At 39.0% G+C, this 20,608-nt stretch overlaps 1 protein-coding gene across 15 annotated transcripts in view; it reads right to left on the bottom strand.

Annotated features, from left to right (window-relative positions):
- DLG2 (discs large MAGUK scaffold protein 2) overlaps window positions 1-20,608 on the bottom strand; it is a 1,980,468-nt gene that overhangs the window by 855,835 nt on the left and 1,104,025 nt on the right. Inside the window, exon 1 of one of the 15 annotated variants that reach the window (XM_032852941.1) lies at window positions 13,899-14,119. The exons of 13 other annotated variants lie outside the window; for them this stretch is intronic. In XM_032852941.1, the coding sequence (XP_032708832.1) occupies window positions 13,899-13,976 (78 nt within the window). In that variant the 5' untranslated portion in view covers window positions 13,977-14,119. Of the gene's footprint in view, window positions 1-13,898; window positions 14,120-20,608 lie in introns of those variants that run through there. One more of the 15 variants, XM_032852946.1, reaches the window with a different exon arrangement.

Here is a 20,608-nt window from a genome sequence, read left to right as displayed (position 1 = left end):
CTAAACCATCTAACAGCTATCATCACTGTCAAAGTTGTTTTCCTTCAGATCCTCAAATTAATAAATGCTAAGGAAGATTTTAATTAGCTGAAACCCAAATTGTCATTATTAATTTACTAGTTACATTACAATACCTTGTAAAACATTTATGCTGCAGTAAACGGAGTACCTACTTTCCAATGATCATGTGCCATTGTTAATTTACTACACAACTAAATATTTAATTACTAATCTTAGTAAAGCTAAATGTACACAGCCAAAATTAAATTGCATTACTTGAGCAAAATGTTTAACATCATTACTTGGGACATTTTAAAATCTTCTCAAAGAAATAATGGAAGTTCAGGTATTTGTAAGTATTTCCAAAACACTCTTAGAATAGCTGTAACAGGGGTACCTGGTTGGCTCAGTGGGTTAACCCTCTGCTCTTGGCTTGGGTCGTGGTTTCGGAGTCCTGGGATCGAGCCCTGCACCAGGCTCTCTGCTCTGTGGGGAGCCTGCTTCCCCCCTCTCTCTGCCTGCTGCTCTGCCTACTTGTGATTTCTCTCTTTGTCAAATAAATAAATAAAATCTTAAAAAAAAAAAAAAAAAGAATAGCTTTAACAGGTAAATGAAACTATTGTAATTTAATCAGTAGATTTTTTAGGAAAGTCAGATGGGGAAAATCTGAACGTTTTTACTTAACTAAGACCATATTCAGATTGGTATAAGGTTTCTGTTCAGGATGAAAAAATTTCTGGAAATGGTTAGTGGTGATAGTTGTGTAACACTGTAAATGTACTCAATGCCACTCTTTGTAAACTTAAAAGAAAAGTGATTAAAATGGCATATTTTACATTATTTTTATTTTATCACAGCTGGACTATATTCAGGTTTTATTAGTGTCTCCCTCATCCACCACACAATATATCCCTCGAGTACTGAACAGGCCGCGTTCACCATCACACCCCAGCTCCCCAGCTTTGTAAGGCACCTACCAAATGTATACACTTATGGATTGTTGAGATTTTTTTTCTACCAGTTACTCAAAGTTAATGGCTATTTTCCTTAAAGAAAAGGAAATAGTTCTATTTAAGAAAGACAAGCTATTTGCTCAAGCAGTGGTTAAATTGTATTAATTATAAATAGGTATGGAAAAGAGGTAATATGCATTCTAGAACACAGAATGTTAATTAAAAATGCAAAAGTCAGCCATCTTCTGGTATTTGAATGTTCTCACATGCACTGAACAGGCCCTAAGAGCACAGAAACACATGGAAGTCTCTGTATCACTGAGCAACAAATAGTGATGATGAATATTGATTCTTTTCCAAAAGCAGAGCTGGTACTTTGGGAAGACAGAAGTTCATTATACTAATTAGAGGCCCTTGCCCTACCTCCTCAGAGGATGTTCTCTTGGGTAGATATCAAGGCAGACACTCTTGGGTAGATGCTTTTCAAATTAATGACTCAACGACCACATGGCAGTAGTCCCAGCATCTGTGGTGAGGCCAGTGGCTTCAAGTCAGCGTTGTAGCTCACAGCCACTTTCTAAAAGCACCTTCAGTAAAGCTCGTGGTTGCTGTATGGGGGCAGAGATTTGCATGCCCATTCCTGCCAACATTGTAGAGCACATGATTATGAAGCAATTCAGAGCAGTCCTATTATAAGTCAAGATCATGATCAGAGTATGAGATGGGAGAACTGGACACTCATTTGAGAGGTTCCACACAACCAGACTCACCCCCAAATCTCTTTCTTTTGAATGACATGTGCCACACTACTTAGATAAAAGCACTTAGATAATGCCTGTTATATCACAAATATCTCCTCATTCTGTCCTCATAACAACTCTACAAGAGAGGTATGTTATGCTCATTTTCTAGATGAAGAAACCGAAGCGCCCAGAAAATTTCAGTAATTTGCTCAAAGTCCCACAGTTAGTTAGTAGTGGTGCTGGGATTTGAACCCCGGAACACTGGATTCAGAAATAGTGTTCTGAAATCCTCCACTCTTTTGTTTTGATATATCTTAACAGAAGTATTAAAAATAAGAAAGGCTACTTTAATTTAAGGCATTCTTTTTTCTTTCCAAGAACACTATGCCTATCCACGTGTGCTACCTAAGAGCATAGTCAGACCAGGTGTGTTTTATTCTAAACTTGGAGAGTGGGGCTCTGAGTATGAGAGGTAAGCCAGGTGGTTTGCAATCAGGCATGATCCCACAGCTCTAGAATGATAAGATTCAGCGAAAAAGCAGAGGGTCTGGCAAGGCAACAGAAACAAAAGTTATTTATACTGGAAAGCACATCTAAGAGTTTGCTTTAATTGTGTATGTTCTTTTCTCCCTAATCTATTCCTGAACTTCCTCAACATTGGGACTGAGGCTTGATCATTCTGTATGCTTTATAAATACCCACACAGTAGTGGAAGTAGCAATACTGTGTAAATAAGTCCTTGTTCCATACAAAGGGCAAATAAGTATTTGTTAAATTCTTAATCGACTTAAGAGGCCACAGTGAACTCATTTATTTTCTAGAATTTTATCTTCCTATGGCCAGCCAGGGGTCAAACTGGAAACATTGGAAAAAATATGATTTTGAATCTGTCAGGACAACTAGGCAGGTGAATTATAAGAAACGAGGAGATGAAAGCATAAATTAATTGGAAATGTATTTAAATTTGTTCTCGAAAAGGCATAGTAGAGTTCATAACTGCAAATAAGCACCATTTTGTGATATTACATTTCCTCCAGTTTTTCTTAAAATACTGGAGAAATGACTAATACTATAAGAAATTCTTATTTGTGTACGCATAAGCCATTTCCATAAAGCTTTTGCAAATTCTAGAGCTCTGCAAGGGGAGAAAAACTTTAATAAAATAATGGATCATATTTGAATTAAACATGATATTCAAAATGTTACACTTGGGGAGTTAACTGAATGTTATATGCTGAGAGAGCAAGAGGCAAAAACGTCCTATAACATCCCATGCCCTCCATAAATTCAATCTGAGAACAATAAAAATGGTGATAACAATGAAAAGGATTACTTACGGAATGAAAACGGAAAATAGAAACAGATTAGTGAAGATATTTGCCTCCAAAAATCTCAAAACTGTGCATCCTAGAGCAGAGGTAATAAAGATAGTTATTTCTAAGAAATAGATCCAAAGTGGCTCCATTCACTTCACAGCAGGAACACTCAAAATAGCAATTAATGCAACCACTGGTGTGGAATTGTTTTCCAAATGCCATCCTGTTGGATAACTTTTTTTTTTTTTTAATGAAAACAGGGCTCAGAACTCACAGTGAATTTGGAACGATTATTTACTGAAAATATCATCATACGTTATTAATACCACCATCCAATAACAGGAATACAAACCGATAATACTTTTGGTGAAACGGAAGGAATCTACCAGCTGCTGTTTATTTCCGACTAAAAGGGTAGTGCTTAAAGTTCCTTGAGAGATCATAGGAAATAGATGTGGGGCCATCCGTCTCAATGGTGGGTGGAATAGTAACGCTCTGGCCAAAAGAAGGGATAACCTCGTATTTGGAAGATCTGCGTTCAAATCCCAAAAGCTTGGCTGTCACCCACACTGGGCAAGAAACTTCCCAATCTCACATTTCCTGGGGGCTCAGTTTGCTCACTTGGAAGACATGGGCAATAATGCAGCACTGTAGTTAAGAACATGGATTCGGATCTAGATGGCATGGGTTCAAATCCTTCCTCTAAAACTAATGCTAATTGTGCATATCTGGGCACATGAATTGACTTTTCTGTGCCTCCTCTGTAAAAATGATGATGGGGTGCCTGGGTGGCTCAGTGGGTTAAAGCCTCTGCTTTCGGCTCAGGTCATGATCCCAGAGTCCTGGGATAGAGCCCCACATCGGGCTCTCTGCTCAGCAGGGAGCCTGCTTCCCCCTCTCTCTGTGCCTGCCTCTCTGCCTACTTGTGATCTCTCTCTGTCAAATAAATAAATAAAATCTTTAAAAAAAAATGAGGATAGAACAGTACTTAGCACATAGGATTATTGTGAGCATTAGCTGAGGTAGGATACGTTAAACCTTAGAATAGTGACTGGTCATAGTAATGACTCGCAATAAGTGTTCATTAATTCAATATATGGAGCTTGCCATATTTTTCCAAGACCTGAAATAAAGCTACAAAGGTGATGTGATGCATTCACCAGCTGGGAGATGAGTATCTTGAGTCATTCAGCACATAGCACTTCACTTCAAATAAGAAGTAATGTGCCTTGGGGCACCTGGGTGGCTCAGTGGGTTAAGCCTCTGCCTTCGGCTCAGGTCATGATCCTAGGGTCCTGGGATGGGAGCCTGCTTTCTCCTCTCTCTCTCTCTGCCTGCCTCTCTGCCTACTTGTGATCTTTGTCAAATAAATAAATAGAAATCTTAAAAAAAAAAAAAAAAGGAAGTAATGTGCTTTGAGTGACAGTCACCAAACACACAGAATCACTCTCTCGAAAATTGCATGGTGTGTGTTGAGACAGGAGGAGCATGGGAAAGGTGGGAGACAGAGCAGGATTGGGGGGGAAGATATTTTATAAAAATGGCCTAGGACTTATTTATTAAAAAGGAAGTCAAAACCAAGAAGTCCCCCATAGTCAGTGTACTGATAATTTTCACATAAGATGTTCTCCTCAGTAATTTCTCTCCTCTAACCAGTGGCAGGGACATAATTATACATCTCCTCACTCTATAAAACTAGGATGGGAAGGCAAGTCTGTTCTGAAGCCCAAGGGAGTAGTAGAGTAAGAGGTATCACTAATGAAAAAGTTATCAAAAGCTGCTTTGCATCCCTTCTGGAATGATGTAGAGGATGGAAATGAATGGACTGAAGGAAATGAGAGAGGGAAAGAGAGAGGAAGGAAGGAAATATTAAGTGTTTTACAACAGACCAGGTGCTTTACATTAGTTTTGGGTTTTGTTTTTTTTTTTTTTAGATTTTATTTATTTATTTATTTATTTGACAGAGAGAGAGAGAGAGATCACAAGCAGGCGAGAGGCAGGCAAAGAGAGGGAAACAGGCTCCCCACTGAGCAGAGAGCCCAATGTGAGACTCGATCCCAGGACCCTGAAATCAAGACCTGAGCCAAAGGCAGAGACTTAACCCACTGAGCCACCCAGGTGCCCCTACATGTAGTTTTTAATTGAATCAAAAATCCAGGCAAGGATGGTTACCACTTTTTTAAATATTTAAGAACATTAATAATTAAGGAGATGGGAGTTATTTGCTTAAGGTCACCCAACCTGTAAGGTGTTGAGTCAAATTTGAACTCAAAGCTGTTGTTTTCCACTGTCATACTATTGTTCTTGGGTGTGTCAACAAGAGCATTCACAAAATGTATAAAGAAAAGAGGTCAGTAAAGGTAACAAAGGAATTAGCCAAGGAATTAAGAAACGATGACATGAATATAAGTCCTAGACCAGAATGGTGTTCAGAGAAGAAAAAAGAAAAGTATTTTTCTTATTCTCTTATACCTTCTCAAACAGCAACCCCCTTCCAAGTCCCCCACATCCAACATAATTTTTCCCCATGCTCAGCACATTAGTTTCCACTCTTCCTGTGCTAGAGAGTCACCAAAATTTCTCATGTTAAATAGTATCATAGTTTGATACCTCTATGAAAGTGAATACCAATGTCACTGATTTCTGCCTCAGACATGTTCATCATGCTTTGCTCTAAACGATGGTGAAAAATTGGATGTCCCCCTCATAGTACGAACTTTCTCTCAGAGTCAGTGTTGAGGATCGGTGGAGTGGATGGTATAGAAAGCAAATCGTTTCTGTTTGTAAATCAGAGTGGCCTAGACTAACAAGTAGGTGTGAAAGGGAAGAAATGAGGGGTAGAAAGGAAGAGAGAGTAAGAGGGGAGGAGACAGAGGAGGGAGAGAGACAGAGAAAGAAAGAGAGAAAGAGACCTAGAGAGAGAGGAAGAAAGAAATCGTTCTCTTCTTACAAGTCCACCAATCCTATCAGATCAGGACCTCCCTTTTGGAATCTCATTTAATCTTAATTATCTCCCCAAATCCCTACCTCCACATTTCAAAATATAATCACTTTGGAGGCTAGGGCTTCAATGTATGAATTTGGGGTCGAAGACACCATTCAGTCCATAGCAAATGGGGTGGGGAATTCTCTACATAACCAGACTTTTCAGATTGAGAAGGTATAAGAAACAAACATTTCACACTCAAATATGAGCCTGCAATCTTCTAGCAGATAGGAAAAAGCAGCTGGAAAATTTTACAGTTTGACATATCATTGTTGGTAGTTGAAAAGAACTCTGGTATTCTACTGGCTATTGTTTGTTTCACTTCAGTGTTAGTGGCATGGAGAATGGGAAGGAAAAAGAACCAGAGCCTCCTACCCCAGAGCTATCCAATGTGTCATATTCCCATTTTCTTAAAAAAAAAAAAAAAGGCAATAAATAAGTGTCTCTTATCTTGCTCCCACTTTGCAACCAGCTAGATTTTCCACTATATTCTTCTTACTGATACTTAAAGACTTTTCAGATCTGTTTTGTATATTCATTTGACATACATTTTCTTAAATTTTCTTCATGCTAGGCATTGTTCTAGGTGCCAGAAGCACAAAGACAAATAAGACCAAATCCTCTCCTTGAAGGACTCAGCAGACTTATAGCAAATCACAATTAGAAGCACAGAATGTTAAAATTGAAAGGAATCTGACTGCAGATGAAGAACCCAGAGAGATTGAGAGACTCAGCCAGCTAAGGACAGGTGCTTGGGACAGAGGAGATGACACACAGGCCTATTGACTCCTAATCCAGTCTTTATCCCCATACAGCTCAGAGTCCTCTATCCAATTCAATCATTCAGCCAGGATTTATTAGGGTCTACGATGTGCTAGGTGTCCTGGTAGAATGGGAAAGAGTCTACAATGGTTTAATAATTTAATTAACAACTTAATAATTTATTTGGGGAAACAAGACTACCTCAGATGGAATTAGTGAATACTACAAAGCATTATTTAAAACGAGATGATTTCTCTATTAACCCCCCAAATATAGTACATATGTACATAAGATGTGTATTTTATCTGATTACCAATTTTATCTCTACAAGAATCATCATGGTTGAGCTAATCTTACCAGATGGGAGTCTCCCCTTCCATTTTCACCCTTCGATGTAATACCATTGAATGATACCAGATTGAGGAATAACATTTTAAAGGATACAAAACAAAACAAGACCAAAAAAAAAGCCATTTTGCAACTTAAGTTCTATAAACTACACTGAAATTAAACTATCGGGATATCTGATTCCTGGAGGACCCCCAGTGAAAAATCCAGTCTTATGTCCAGCCACATAGCTATTCAACAGAGATGAGGCTCGGGTAGATGAGAAGATGGCTGCTGTGTTGGTCTGTTCCTTCTCACCAACGGCTCACCTAACCCAAGAAAAGTTTAAAGCGCGCATGGATAGTTAGGGTGATAGGCTCTGGATTCAGCTCGCTCTGGCCCTGAATGCCGGTTTCACGATTTATGATGGTGGACAAATTCTGCAACACTTACATACCTCGGTTTCTCCATGGGAGATGGGAGCTGAAATAAGACTACCATAGAAGGTTGTAGTGAGGATTAAATGAGATGATACATGTAAAGTCCATGTCATTGTGCAAGGCATTATCATTATTAATAACAGTTTTACAGTGGTTTTGTGACCTGCTATCTTCCTCTCTGGCCCGCCTCCCCCTCCTTCATTGTGGCATATCTCTTATCCTGTCCTTTCCCTCTGTCTCCCTCCCTGTCCTGCTAACAGCTGCACTTTGGGTTCTTCCAGGGCGGGTAGCACAGCTGGGACTTCCGAACAGGTGCTGCTGTCCACTGTGTTGCTTGAATCACCTGCCAGGTGACAAGGGAGAACTGCAGGGCTGTATTCAGTGTGGACAAACACCTGTCCTCTCTGTCACCACAGCCAGCAGACACGGGCGCTGAGTCATGCTGCTGCTCACGACCGATGAGCTCTCAAAGACTCAGAAGGCTCTAAGAAAAGGACCTGAGAGGACAATCTGTCCATCTCTCTCTGGGTCAGGCTACTCTTCAATCTGCCATGAGGCAAAAATAGAAGTAGGAAGATCCTATCATTCACTAAGGATTGGAGAGTCTTCAACATCAAGATGTTGCTTCTTATGCTTAAGCTAAATTTTTGAATTTGCCTTAAATTTATGTTAATATTGATCTTTTACAGGGAAAAATAAACTTGGTATCTAGCTCACTGTAAACATATGCCATATATACAGTACAATGTACAGCATATATTGTATAATGTACAGTACTCTATATGTACTGTATGCACACACACACACACACACATACATACAGAGCATCGTTACTGGGTTAGAGCTTGAGGTCTAGAGTCAGACGTGGTGTCTAATCCCAGCTACCTGGTGATGTGTTTTTGCTCTAAAAACATAATAATGGTAACTATCTCACCAGATCTTCATATTAGCACCGTTCTCAGCTCACCGAAAAAATTCAGTGGAAGTTAACTCTCCTTGTTGTTTAGACATATAAGCATGTAGTTAGAAGCCAGGAGGCTCTGTAAGCTTTCTCTTCTGCAAGCTAAACGGTCCCAGCTTGATTACTTTTCATTTATTTCTTCCATAACCTTCATTTCCATTTTCCCTTTCTTCATTTACCTTCCTAAATCCAGAATAGGACAAATAATGCCAGTTGAGTCTCATCAGCACAGAATAAGATGTGTGATATATTTTAGGATTATCTATTAAATTTCCCTATGCCAAGCACTGTTATGATTTGCAAAGACATAAAAGTGATTTGGTAGCAAGTGTAACCTTAAACACTTTATCTATATTAACTCATTTATCCTCAAAATAAACCCATTCATTATTCATTCTTTCAGCTATGCCATACTTCATTGATTCTAAAAATAAACTTTTCTTTTTATATTTGAACATCTCTGAAATCAAGATGCATCTTGCAACTGATGATGTGGTAAAGTTCCATTGAAAATCTTTTTTTTCCCCCTAATAATACATGAAATAATGGAGCATATTGCAACTGAGGACAACCTAGAGTCAATGAAATAGATTATGAGAGATTGCCATATTCCAGGCATTCTGTTAGGCCTTGAAATAAGGGGAACAAGGTGGGACAGTCCTTCATTTGGAGAATCCACATTCTGATGAGGAATACAGGGAAGAAAAGATGATTACAGCCAATGTACAAGCAGCTGTGGGAGCCAATGGAAGGCCCATCCTGGGCTTACAGGGGCCAGGGAAGGTTTCCTCATGATGACAATGTTACTTAAAGTTGGCATGCAATTAGTGAGGCATAGGGCTAGCTTGTGATCTGCTTATCAGCCAAATAGGAAAAGAAAAATCCTAGAAGCTAGAAAAAGCATGGGACATTCAGGGATTTGAAAGTAGTTCAGGATCCTGAAATTAGAGTGTCCTGGAAGAGGGGCAAGGTATAGTGGCAGAGGGGAAAGCAGAGGCTATACCATGATTGGCCTTGCATACCATGGTAAGAGGTTTGGGTTGATCCTGAGGACACTGGCATTCTACTAAAGCACAGGTGTTACTTCAATTCCACAATAAGAAAACTGAGGCCTAGAAGAGCCCAGATGATTGGCTTTAGACTGGATAGCCAAGAATAGGACTGATTTAAATCCCTCTCTCCAGGTCCTCACCTTAAGCCCAATGCTTTTCATGTTATGCCAGGGTTACCCAGGATATTATTGTCTCTTGTTGGCTATACTGTCAGCAAATGCATTACTAGTTTATTTTCCATTTTAGTTTATGTTGAAGAAATGTGTTTGGTTTAGGTGAAAAGGAGAGTAGAACCAGTGTGATGGTTCTTACGGAATTCTTTAAGGTAAAAATGGCCTAATGTCAGGATGCTTGAGCTCAGTCATATCACTTGTAGGTTATATATCACTGCTAAGCTCATCCACAGTGTGTCTATTAAATGATGGATATTGATGCCAGTCTTTCCCAAATGCATCATGCATCTTTTCAGGGTGTATACTTAAAATAAAAATAGTTAAATATAAAAATGAGAACAAAAACAAATGAGAGAAGCAATGTTGATGGGGCAGTGAAGGTTCACAATTTCAAGTGTTTTCTACTTCTGCGTATTATTATGTCAACAGAAATTGCATTTCAATTTATCTTAAAGCTTCTTCAGCTGCCCTGTTAGAGTACTACCATCTAGAGATGGCCTAAATTAAGCAATTTAAGACAAAATGTGACCAAAAGTCATAAAAGTAAGATACTAACATCTGAATTAATTACATGGGGTCAAAAAAAAATAAGAATAATTACTAGAACAGAAGTATTCTTTTCTAGCCAGCTCATTTTGACTTCATATTATCACATTTAAAATAATTTTGTTCAAAGAATTTATTGGTATGCACAGACTGTCTTTTTAATGAAAGAATAACAAAGAACCTTTTGGTTTTCTTTTTGGAAAAACGACAATGTGAATCACCTAATATCTTTGACTCATTCTAAAAAAAGATACATCTGCAATTGCCAAGCATTTAGGTTCTTTCTGATGAAAGACATCTTTGGTTTCATTAGGATAAGCTATGAGTACAAATGCCAATGTTTAGGTTATGATGATATGACAATTACTAGCTATTTCAAAGGAATCATAGATGCCAGGATGATAAGTTGCTATACTTACCGAACTAAAGAGGACAAAGAGTGTAAAGTCTTTAATAAAAGGACAGATGATTGTCTATTCAAGATAGCTTAGGTAGAGTCTTATCAGAAATAAGGGGACTGAGTTATAGGATTGGTAACTTTGATTCTGTAAACCTCATGACTTTGAATTTTTATATCAAAAGAGAGGGACAAGGTAAGAGGAATGGTTAACCTCATTCAGGCAAGACAGGTGAATGAAAGGTGGATGGAGGAGAGTGCTGTAGACTCAAGGAGTCATTTTTGGAATAGCTTGGGTAAAGTTGGGCTCAAATCCCAGCACGGACACTTACTACTAACTTAGTGACCTTGGGCTAGCTATACTTGTCTCTCTGGGACTCAAGAAAAATCCTACCTTATAGGATTGCTGTGAAGATGACAGGCAAAAAGCACCTGGTATATAATGTGCGTGGGCAAGAGCTATCATTAATACTACTGTTGTGCTTGTTATTATCATTACATTCCATGCTGCTATTTAATTCTATTGGCATTGAATGAGGTAAAACAGTAGACCAGACAACCATGAATAAGGCATACTGCATGTTTAGGGATGGCATTTAGACTTGCACATTCCCAATTAGCTTTTCAATTAACCCCAGCCTTGAGGAATTCACTTCCCAGACCACACCTGAATGCTAAAATAGGACTGATGGGCTATGATGGGTGCAGGTTGTTTTACTAGAGTAGGAGAAAATAAAACTATGCTACCTATTGCAAAAAAAAGCCAAAATTTCCAGAGGGTACTAAAATGAAACCACATTCACTATCTATGACACAGATTTATACCCCCAAATGCTAAACATGCTATGACTCTAGTAATAGTTGTTTCACATTTAAATATACCAGTCATTCTCTAGATAAAACTCAATAATCATCTGATTTTATTCATCTTCCTCCATTTTATAATAAAGCATGACAACATATAGTCAGTAGCACTTTATTTCCCCCTCCATGTTTGCAATTATGTGATCTCTGCTGCTATAGTAATACTTTACATGAATTTATTCAGCTTGCAGTATCATTTGTTAACTGTCTTCCCAGTTAAACTTTATTGCTGAACTCATTAGACAAAATATTAATCCACAATAGTTAGTTTAAATAAGGCATGTAATAAAATTAGGTACACAGAATAAATAAACTATTTCCATACACCAAGCATTAACTGAGGGCCTTCATTGTTCAAGGCAGCATACTTTTTAATTTATTCTAGGAACACTGTGAATACAAACCCATAGGAAAAAAAAAAAAAGGGATGCTATTTTCATATTAGCCATCATCACCTGGTGTTCAAAATTAACTCCTCTTAGTTCCCCTGGCTAGCACAAGGGCATCTGAGCTAATATTTTTCCTTTGGTCCTTATAATTCTGCAAAACTTCAGTTCTCCAATGCTGATTTCCTCGCTCCCTGAGTAAGAGAAATAAATAATTTAAAGCCATTAATTCTACATTTGGTTTCTTCTTACCTGTCCTAAGCATCAATCACCACAGAAATGAAAGGGAGGCAGATATCAAGGCCCTTTACTAGCTTCTCCCCACTCTCAAGAAGGAGAAGCCCATGTTACTTTGTTGGATTACCATCCTTTCAGGTTCTACACAAAGCATTTTCAGACTGCTGTTCTCCACATTTAGGTCCAAGTCTGTATTAAGTGCCACTGGGAGATTCAACTTTTCTTTGCATACTAATTTGGCATAAGGCATTATCTCCCTGTGGCTTTCAGAGCCATTTGTGGTCCTGACAGTCCTCTCATCCATACAACCTATAATTTTCATAAGAAGAAGGCACTTTTTCAAAACATTTGCTCTAATAAAAGAGACCTACTTACAAGTCTCTTTTCTTAAAAATCACTTGAGAAGCAAAAAAAAAAAAACAACAACAAAAAAACCCCCAAACCCCCAAACCCAACTGCTCAATGTATATGCTGCTGGTACATGACAATTATATTTGCAACCTTGTCACCTGGGATATACAGAATAGGAAAGGGATCAATTGTACCCCATCCTTGCCCTTTTCCCTCACCAAAAGGGCCATTAAATAACAAGTCTGTCATCATTCTACAATCCTCAGATCTAGACAGTCGAAAAAGCTACAACCCTAAAGTCAGAACTCCAATAATATTTTCTCTTTTCATACTACAAACAGTCATATCTTGGGTTTATCCCTAGATTCTCTTTCATGTTACCAATATTTCCACTCTGAAGGAACAAATAGCAAGTCCAAGTGAAGGAACCTTTGCAGCTGGGAGGAAGGACTATGCTATAGTTCAGAAAAACCATCTCTGGGTCAATCTTACCAGGAGATTTAAGGCAGGAAGGAGACTGGACCAAAGAGCCTCAGAGAAATATGGAAAAATCTCAGTTTCACAAAATTTTGTTTCCCAAGGAAGTTTCCCCAACACCTATCAAATAGGACACAGAATTTCCTAAATGTGTCAGTTTGGTCAGTGCCTCTGAAAGCAGGGGACAAATTAGAGATGAAAGCTTGAAATGCATCTCAAGACTTACAGGCCATTTTATTTTCTTAGAGGAAGATAATTAAAGAGGGAAATCTACACAGAGGTTCTCTAGGAGGAAAAACTAGTCATGCTGAATAAAAGAAATAAAAAGCCACTCTCTAAATGGCCATGGCTCCCCAATGATAAACATAATTCTTACTCATCATAAACACTTTTGAAATGATGGTTCGGTGGATCTGAAAAGATCCCAACACCCCTCTGGAGTCTGGTCAATGTTACTGAGAGTCCCAAATATGTGTTCCTAGGACACACACTAGGACACACGTACTGGAGAAAGGCTCGGGGATTTATAATGCCCCCTTCAGAACCAAGCACGATAGTAATAAAAATAACACAGGATAGCAACAAGTTTACTAGAGAGCTTCTGGAAGAAGCAAATATTTCAGCAGCTCAACTGCTTCCCCCCATGTCATTTAAAGGAATAATAAGTCTCTGCCAAGCCAGTCTATCAGTTGATGATTTCACCTAATATTCTGATGAGCAGATGATCCTGCTTAACCCCCACTGCTCCCTTCCCAAGTAGCAAAGCTCCAAGAGTTAGCCCTCCCGTGAGTGGCATGGACCACATTCACAGTGAGAAGCAGGTTCTCATCCCAAGCTAATGAAGACTGCGTCTGCCCTCAGACTAGCCGCCCAGAGCAGGCGGCTGGCAAATGGGAAAGGTAATCTTCATCCCCGCTCATTCCATACCTTTTCTGATTTTGCCTTCCTGGCATTGTGCACAAACCTGCGACCCAGCTTCTTGGCATACCAGATAGAGGCAAACATAGCGATACCAATGGCAGGAATTCACAATGAAGCTGCTGCACAATCAACTTCCCACCTCGGCTCAGAGACAAACGGAATCCGGCTGGAGCTGTCACTTGCAGGCTGTTGCTTTCTCAGTTCCTCTCATGCTGGTTAGCCGAGGGAGAGGGTGGGAGGAAGGAGGGGGTGGGGGGGAAGGCAGTCCTGTTTGGCCGGTCTGCAGGTATATTTACATCCTGCCAGCAGGAGGTCCGGGTGAGGCGGGTGCTGCCTTCAGTAGCCAGCTCACACACATCCAGCCGCAAAGTATCAGTCTGCGGTTCTTCGGGCACCGTCACCAAACTCCAAGTGTGTCAGGAGGAAGGGAAGCCGCAGTCAACTCCTCCGGGAGGCGGCTCACCTCCCGCTCTAGGCTCCGGCATTTGCACTCCTCGCTTGGCTTCCCTCTGTCTTGACAGTACGTGCTGGAGGCAGTGGCCGCGAAAAGACAGATCCATATACAGGCTCGCAGGTAAAGCAGCCAATACAGGAGCTGCCTGGCTCGGTGAGGGGGGCCGGGGGGGGGGAGAGGCAAGGCCACCACAGAGCTGGCCCTGTGGGCACAAACAGGTGTCCCTGGAGCCTGAATTCTGCTCTGAAGCTCCAAGAATTTCCACTGGTAGGCTGGCTGGAAACAGTAATGTCCCTCCCTTGCCCCCTCCTCAACTTCTTTTGGTCCAAGGAAAGTCTTATCTCTGATCATCACCAGGCTTATCTACAGCTTGCAAGAGCCACACTTTATTTATCTGGGGACTGGCCTGGTGACAAAGGGCACAGTGAGCAGGAAAAAAGTGTACTCCCAAATGCATGGATAAAGGTCCTTCGTTTCCAAACCCATCAGTTCTACCTCTAAAGCAACAGAAGCCTCTTTTATAAGAACAGGTTTTCAACATGGGGACTGGGGGATGGAGAAGGGCTTAAATCCACCTTTAAACTAAAATGGGGCAATCTTCTTCTTCTTCTTTTTTTTTTTTTAAGCCAGAGTTTTCTTGCAGTAATATCCAGTGATAAATGAAGGACTGTAATATCACTTTGGGGAAGACAGATTTACAGCAACTCTTAAACCATGCTCCTTTGAAGAATTTTTGCATTTGATTCTACCACCAGGTGCTTTCAACTTCAAGTATCTTATTAGGGCTTAGATTATTACATGAGGCATTTTAAAGATAAGTCAATTTTAAGGGACAAACGTTCCCTCTGATAAGAAATAGCGGTTAAGCTTTTACCCATCTTGCTAGAGGACAAAAATTAGACTGCTCATCTTGACAAGGAAAACTTTCCTTCCAATGAAGACTCAATGAGACTCAATCCAGTAAATGTTTTCCAGCTGACCTGAAGGAACTGTCCTAAGAGCACCAATGGTCCAGAGAATGTCAACACGCTTACAGATACTGGAAAAGAATTCCCTTCTCTCAATATAAGTCACTTGAGGTTTACTCTCAAAGAGGGTTGGGTCTTCAGTCAGCCACAAGCTCTTTTGTAAGATATACAATAGTCCTTCCCCTTATCTGTAGGGGACACATTCCAAGATCCCCAGTGGATGCCTGAAACCATGGATAGTGCCCAGCCCTACATAAACTACTACTATGACATACATATGTTTTCCCTATACATAGATACCTGTGATGATGTTTAATTTATAAATTAGTCACAATAAGAGATTAACAATAACTAGTAATAAAGAACAGTTATAACAATATATTGTAATAAAAGTAACGTGAGTATCATTTCTCAAACATAACTAGTTGTCGTGTCTTCACCCTATTTCTTGTGGTAATGTGAGATGATACATGATGAGATGAGTGAGATAAGTGAGGCAATATGAGGCTACTGCCAAACTTCCCACCATAGGTCAAGAAGAGGACTATTTGCTTTCAAGTGGTGGTTGACTGCAGATAACTGAAACCTTGGGAGCAAAACCATGGCTAAGGCAGGGTTCCTATATCAGATGCCCTGGTAGGCAACGGAGGCAGAACAAGGCAGTGTGGGATAGGACAGCGGCAGTCAAGACCCATGCCTGTGTTACTCACTAAGGTAACACTGATGCCTGAAACAGTGTTTATTTTTTTAATTTATTAAAAAAAAAAATTTTTTTTAAAGATTTTATTTATTGATTTGACAGAGAGAGATCACAAGTAGACAGAGAGGCAGGCAGAGAGAGAGAGAGGAAGCAGGCTCCCTGCTGAGCAGAGAGCCCAATGCAGGACTCGATCCCAGGACCCCGAGATCACGACCTGAGCCGAAGGCAGCGGCTTAACCCACTGAGCCACCCAGGAGCCCCTAAAAATTTTTTATTTATTTATACGAAAGAGATAGAGAGCGTATAAGCAGGGCGAGAAGTAGAGGGAGAGAGAAAAGGGGAAGCAGACTCTCTGCTGAGCAAGGAACCCAAGGTGAGACTTGATCCCGGGTCCCTGGGATCATGACTGGAGCTGAAGGCAGACACTTGACCGACTGAGCCACCCAAGCACACCTCCCCCCCAAAAACAGTGTTTAGCTCAATGAAATCAATGTGTATTTGTTGAATGGATAAATGACTTGAATCCCAACCAGGGCTTTGTTTCTAATCTCTTTGTTCTCTCTGAACTTGATTTGCCTCACTGTAAAGGAAGACAATTGGGCAGATGATTTTTCAGGCTCCCCCCACCCTATGAGTCTATGATTCTGATTATGAGTCTTCGAGTGAGTACCGAACAGACAGGTGTAGTGTTCAGAGGGGCACTAATGACTCTGTATTCTGAAAAGTTAACAGCAGCACCCTTGGGGCAACCCAGATCCTTCTACCTTCTTCAACATGGGCAACTGCCACCTACGATTTGGTTTTGCCATTTGCTGTTTCTTTCGCTACGTGTTCCCGCTTCCTATGAATGTGATTTTCCTTGAATTTCCTTTTGTCACTCTCCGACAGCCTCTGTGAAAAATTCTCCACATCACTCCCTGTACTCTTTGGAGGAAAAGTGCCACAGAAATCCAGCAAATAAATAAATGATAACTCCCGCTTAGTTTTCAAAGAGCGACTCAGCAGGACCTCAGCTTACCCTAATATTGCCAACATGCTAAAGGTATTCATTATTCCTTCACACAAGTTTGTTCAAACCACGTTTTAGTTGAAAGACCATTCAGTGAACAGAATAAAGTAGATTGAGAGAGGAGGGGAGAGCAAGTCTTCCTAAATTAATGAGCAGAAATTCCTGTTTTTAATATTTTAAGATGGAATTCGTCAATAAAGAGGTGAGAAAAAAAATGTTGAGCTTTCAAACCACTGATATCTAAAGGGAATCAAAGAATGTTAATTTACTCTGAGGGGAATGCCAGATCAGAAAATAATGTTTGCACTTTCTTCACAAAATAAGACTTCCTAAGTCACTAAAACTGGAGCTTGGAGAGATCTTTGATGTTTGATCATATTATTGGTTGGTTTTGCTTTTAAATTGAACCTTTAATGACCTTCTTCACACGCCTGACCCAGCAGTTTTATTAACTTTTATAGGACGGAGTTCTTAAAATAAATTGGGGCCCATCAGCTAAGATTTAACTTTAAAAATCGCAAGAATAACGGGATTCCTGGGTAGCTCAGTCAGTTAAGCATTTGCCTTCAGCTCAGGTCATGATCCCAAGGTCCTGGGATGAGTCCTGCGTCGGGCTCCCAGCTCTGCCAGCCACTCCGCCTGCTTGTGCTCTCTCCTCCACATCTCTCTCTGTCAAATAAATAAATAAATAAAATCTTAAAAAAAAAAATCAGAAAAGTAACTACAGTACCTGAAGTAGGCAACTGGAGGTAAAAAGGGTAGAAATAGGCATGGAGTTCGTCATTTGTACTCGGGACCCAGGCCCATGTTATGTGAACACTTAGCACAATGTAGATATTCAAACTCTATTTGTTGAATGTGTCTGTGGCTAATAGGAAAAGCCTCAAACTGGAAAGACTAGACAAGGCAATAGAAGCAAATCCACAAATTTTCAGTTGTAAAAATTTTTGTAAAGCTCAGTCTTTGTGTCTTGTCAATGGAATGAAGTCATTGCCAGAGCTGTACAACTATCTTTCCGGGACTCTCTCTGGGCACACATGTCTGCTACCGAGAGGGCGGCAGCTGCCCACAGGAATCCTAAGAGTCTCTAACCATTGCTTTGCTGATGGAGATAAATAACTTTGGCGGCTCTGCTGTGTAAGGGAAACAAGTTTTTTCAGAAGCTTTCCATCTGTATTTCATCAGTACCTGGACAGATCTTTTCCTTTATAATTTCATTTTTAATACCTCTCATATGACAGAAGACTACCAGTGCAGCTGACTAGGAGATGCAACATTAATCCTTTTAAGCAGCTTTGGGTTCATGCCTCGACACACACACTGCGTGAGCCTCCTCTGAGGTAAATGCAATGTTTAAATCAAGCCATTAAGTATTACACAACTACATTTTCTGCCTAACACATGAGTGATTTCTTTTTAAAATTCACCCAAATACATCATGGATAATTATAAAAACCGAGTAAATATGAACACCTAGAAGCTAGTAGCTGGTAGCTTGAAAAGCTATCTAAGTTAGGTGTTTAACATACAACAGAGAAAATACAGGTTTGAGACATAAACAAGTTAATGTAAAGAACCAATAAACATTCAAATATTTGAGTTGCTTGCATACCTGATATTCATATTTAGGGCCCTTTGGTTAACATCTGATATTAGCCTGTTATTAGAAAGCAGGTGTCAGAAATACACTATATAGAATTTATGACTAAAGGAATAGAAACAGAATATTTAATTTAATTCACAGGAATACCAAGATTTTGATATCAGTTATCTCTGTAGAGAATAGGGGAAAAGGAAAATAAAAACATTTACATTTCTCTTTGTATGGTTGTGTAATATTTGTGTCTTCTACAATGGGAATATATTAGTGTTATTCGTGTATGGTTCAAAAGGTAAGCAATTATCTTTTCACAAAAATGTGTTGATTATTTACTAGGGACCCCAAAATTAATGAGATGTAATCCCCCCTTTCAAGGAGTCCTATAGGGTTGGGAGCACAGATGTATAAAGAAATTTCAGTGCAGGATGGCTTTCTAACAGATGTGTGAAAAATAATGTGGGAACTCAGGAAAAAACTGTTGTTTGGTTTCTATAGGATATAAGAACAGTAATTGATGTTAGCTAGAAAAAGCACAATAATTAGTGCCAATGTATATAAAAAGGCAAAGGAATCACTACATCTCTCTGCATGAATGTATATCAAAATGAATGTTTACAAACTGACGCAGTTGCAGAGAGATATCTTTCTACCCCAAAGACACAACCAGTCACAGGTAAGTGTGGAAAAAATATTGGAATCACTACAAATAATAAGCCTATTGACTCTAATTATGATGGGCTAAACCTACCTCTTTCTGTTTTCAAAATCATCAAAACTAATTCTTTAATATTTCCATATCTCACATGCCCTTCCTTTTAAAAGGCTAATCATGATATATTTAAGTAAGCATCTAGAGATGTAAGAGAGTAATATGACATTCACCCACGTGCCTACCACCCAGATTTAATAAGCGATAACATTTTGCCATATTTGATTCTGATTCATTTTAAATAAATAAACCCTTTATCATATTCACAAAATCTCTCCACTTCACTCCACCTTACCTGAAATTCAACTCAAAATAATGTTCACTAACCATTCTTGTACCTAAGTACACACAACTTTATCTAGAGTAGGTACTACAAAATATAATTAACAGATCATAGGGTATGTCCAACTTAAACTTTCATTAAAAACTTCTCATTATTTCACATTATTAGTAGTTTAAATAAGCCCTATATTTTAGATGACATGGTATAATCAGACTTATTAATTTTTCCCAAACATAATGCATTATGTTAGTGTTTGATGTTTGGATATACATTGTCTTGATTACTAGTGAGACTTAGCATCTTATATGTTTATTGGCAATTTGGACTTTCTTCTACTCATAGCGTTTGCCCATTTTTAAATTAAATTTTTAAATTAAATTATATTTATCTCATGCATTTGGAAAATTACTTTATGTATTCTGGATACCGATTCCTTATTATAGGCACTGAAAATATCCCCTCCCAACCTGTGACTCTTTTTAAACTTCATTTATATTTTATCATACACATATGAGTCCTTATAAAAATTTAAATATACTGAAATTTATCAATACTTTCTTTTATGTGTGTACATTTTTGTATCTCAAGGAATTTTTTTCCTATTCTAAGTACATAAGTACATTATCTTACATTTTCTTCTAAACAATTTTTTTTCTTTTCACAAGTAAGTCTTCTTCTTTTTTTTTTTTAATTTATAGTGTGAGATAGGAACCTACTTTCCCCCAAAATACGGCCACTTGTTTGTAGACATACATATGTATGTATGTATGTATGTATGTATGTATTTATTTTACTGGTATATAAGAATGTTATTCCTTTTCCTTACTGACTCATAATGTTCCTAAATAATAGGTTCAGATCATATGAATGTGCATGTAATTGTTTCTGGGCTCTTTTTGGATTGCTCTGTTTTTATTTATCTAGACCAATACCACATTATCTTGATTAATATGCTTTAAAATAAATAGTGATATGAGGGGCTATTCATTTTTA

The sequence above is a fragment of the Lontra canadensis genome, unplaced genomic scaffold (genome assembly GCF_010015895.1).
Source record: "Lontra canadensis isolate GAN:19392208 unplaced genomic scaffold, GSC_riverotter_1.0 scaffold7, whole genome shotgun sequence".
NCBI classification, from domain to species: Eukaryota; Metazoa; Chordata; class Mammalia; order Carnivora; family Mustelidae; genus Lontra; species Lontra canadensis.
This window is presented reverse-complemented; position numbering and strand designations above follow the sequence as displayed.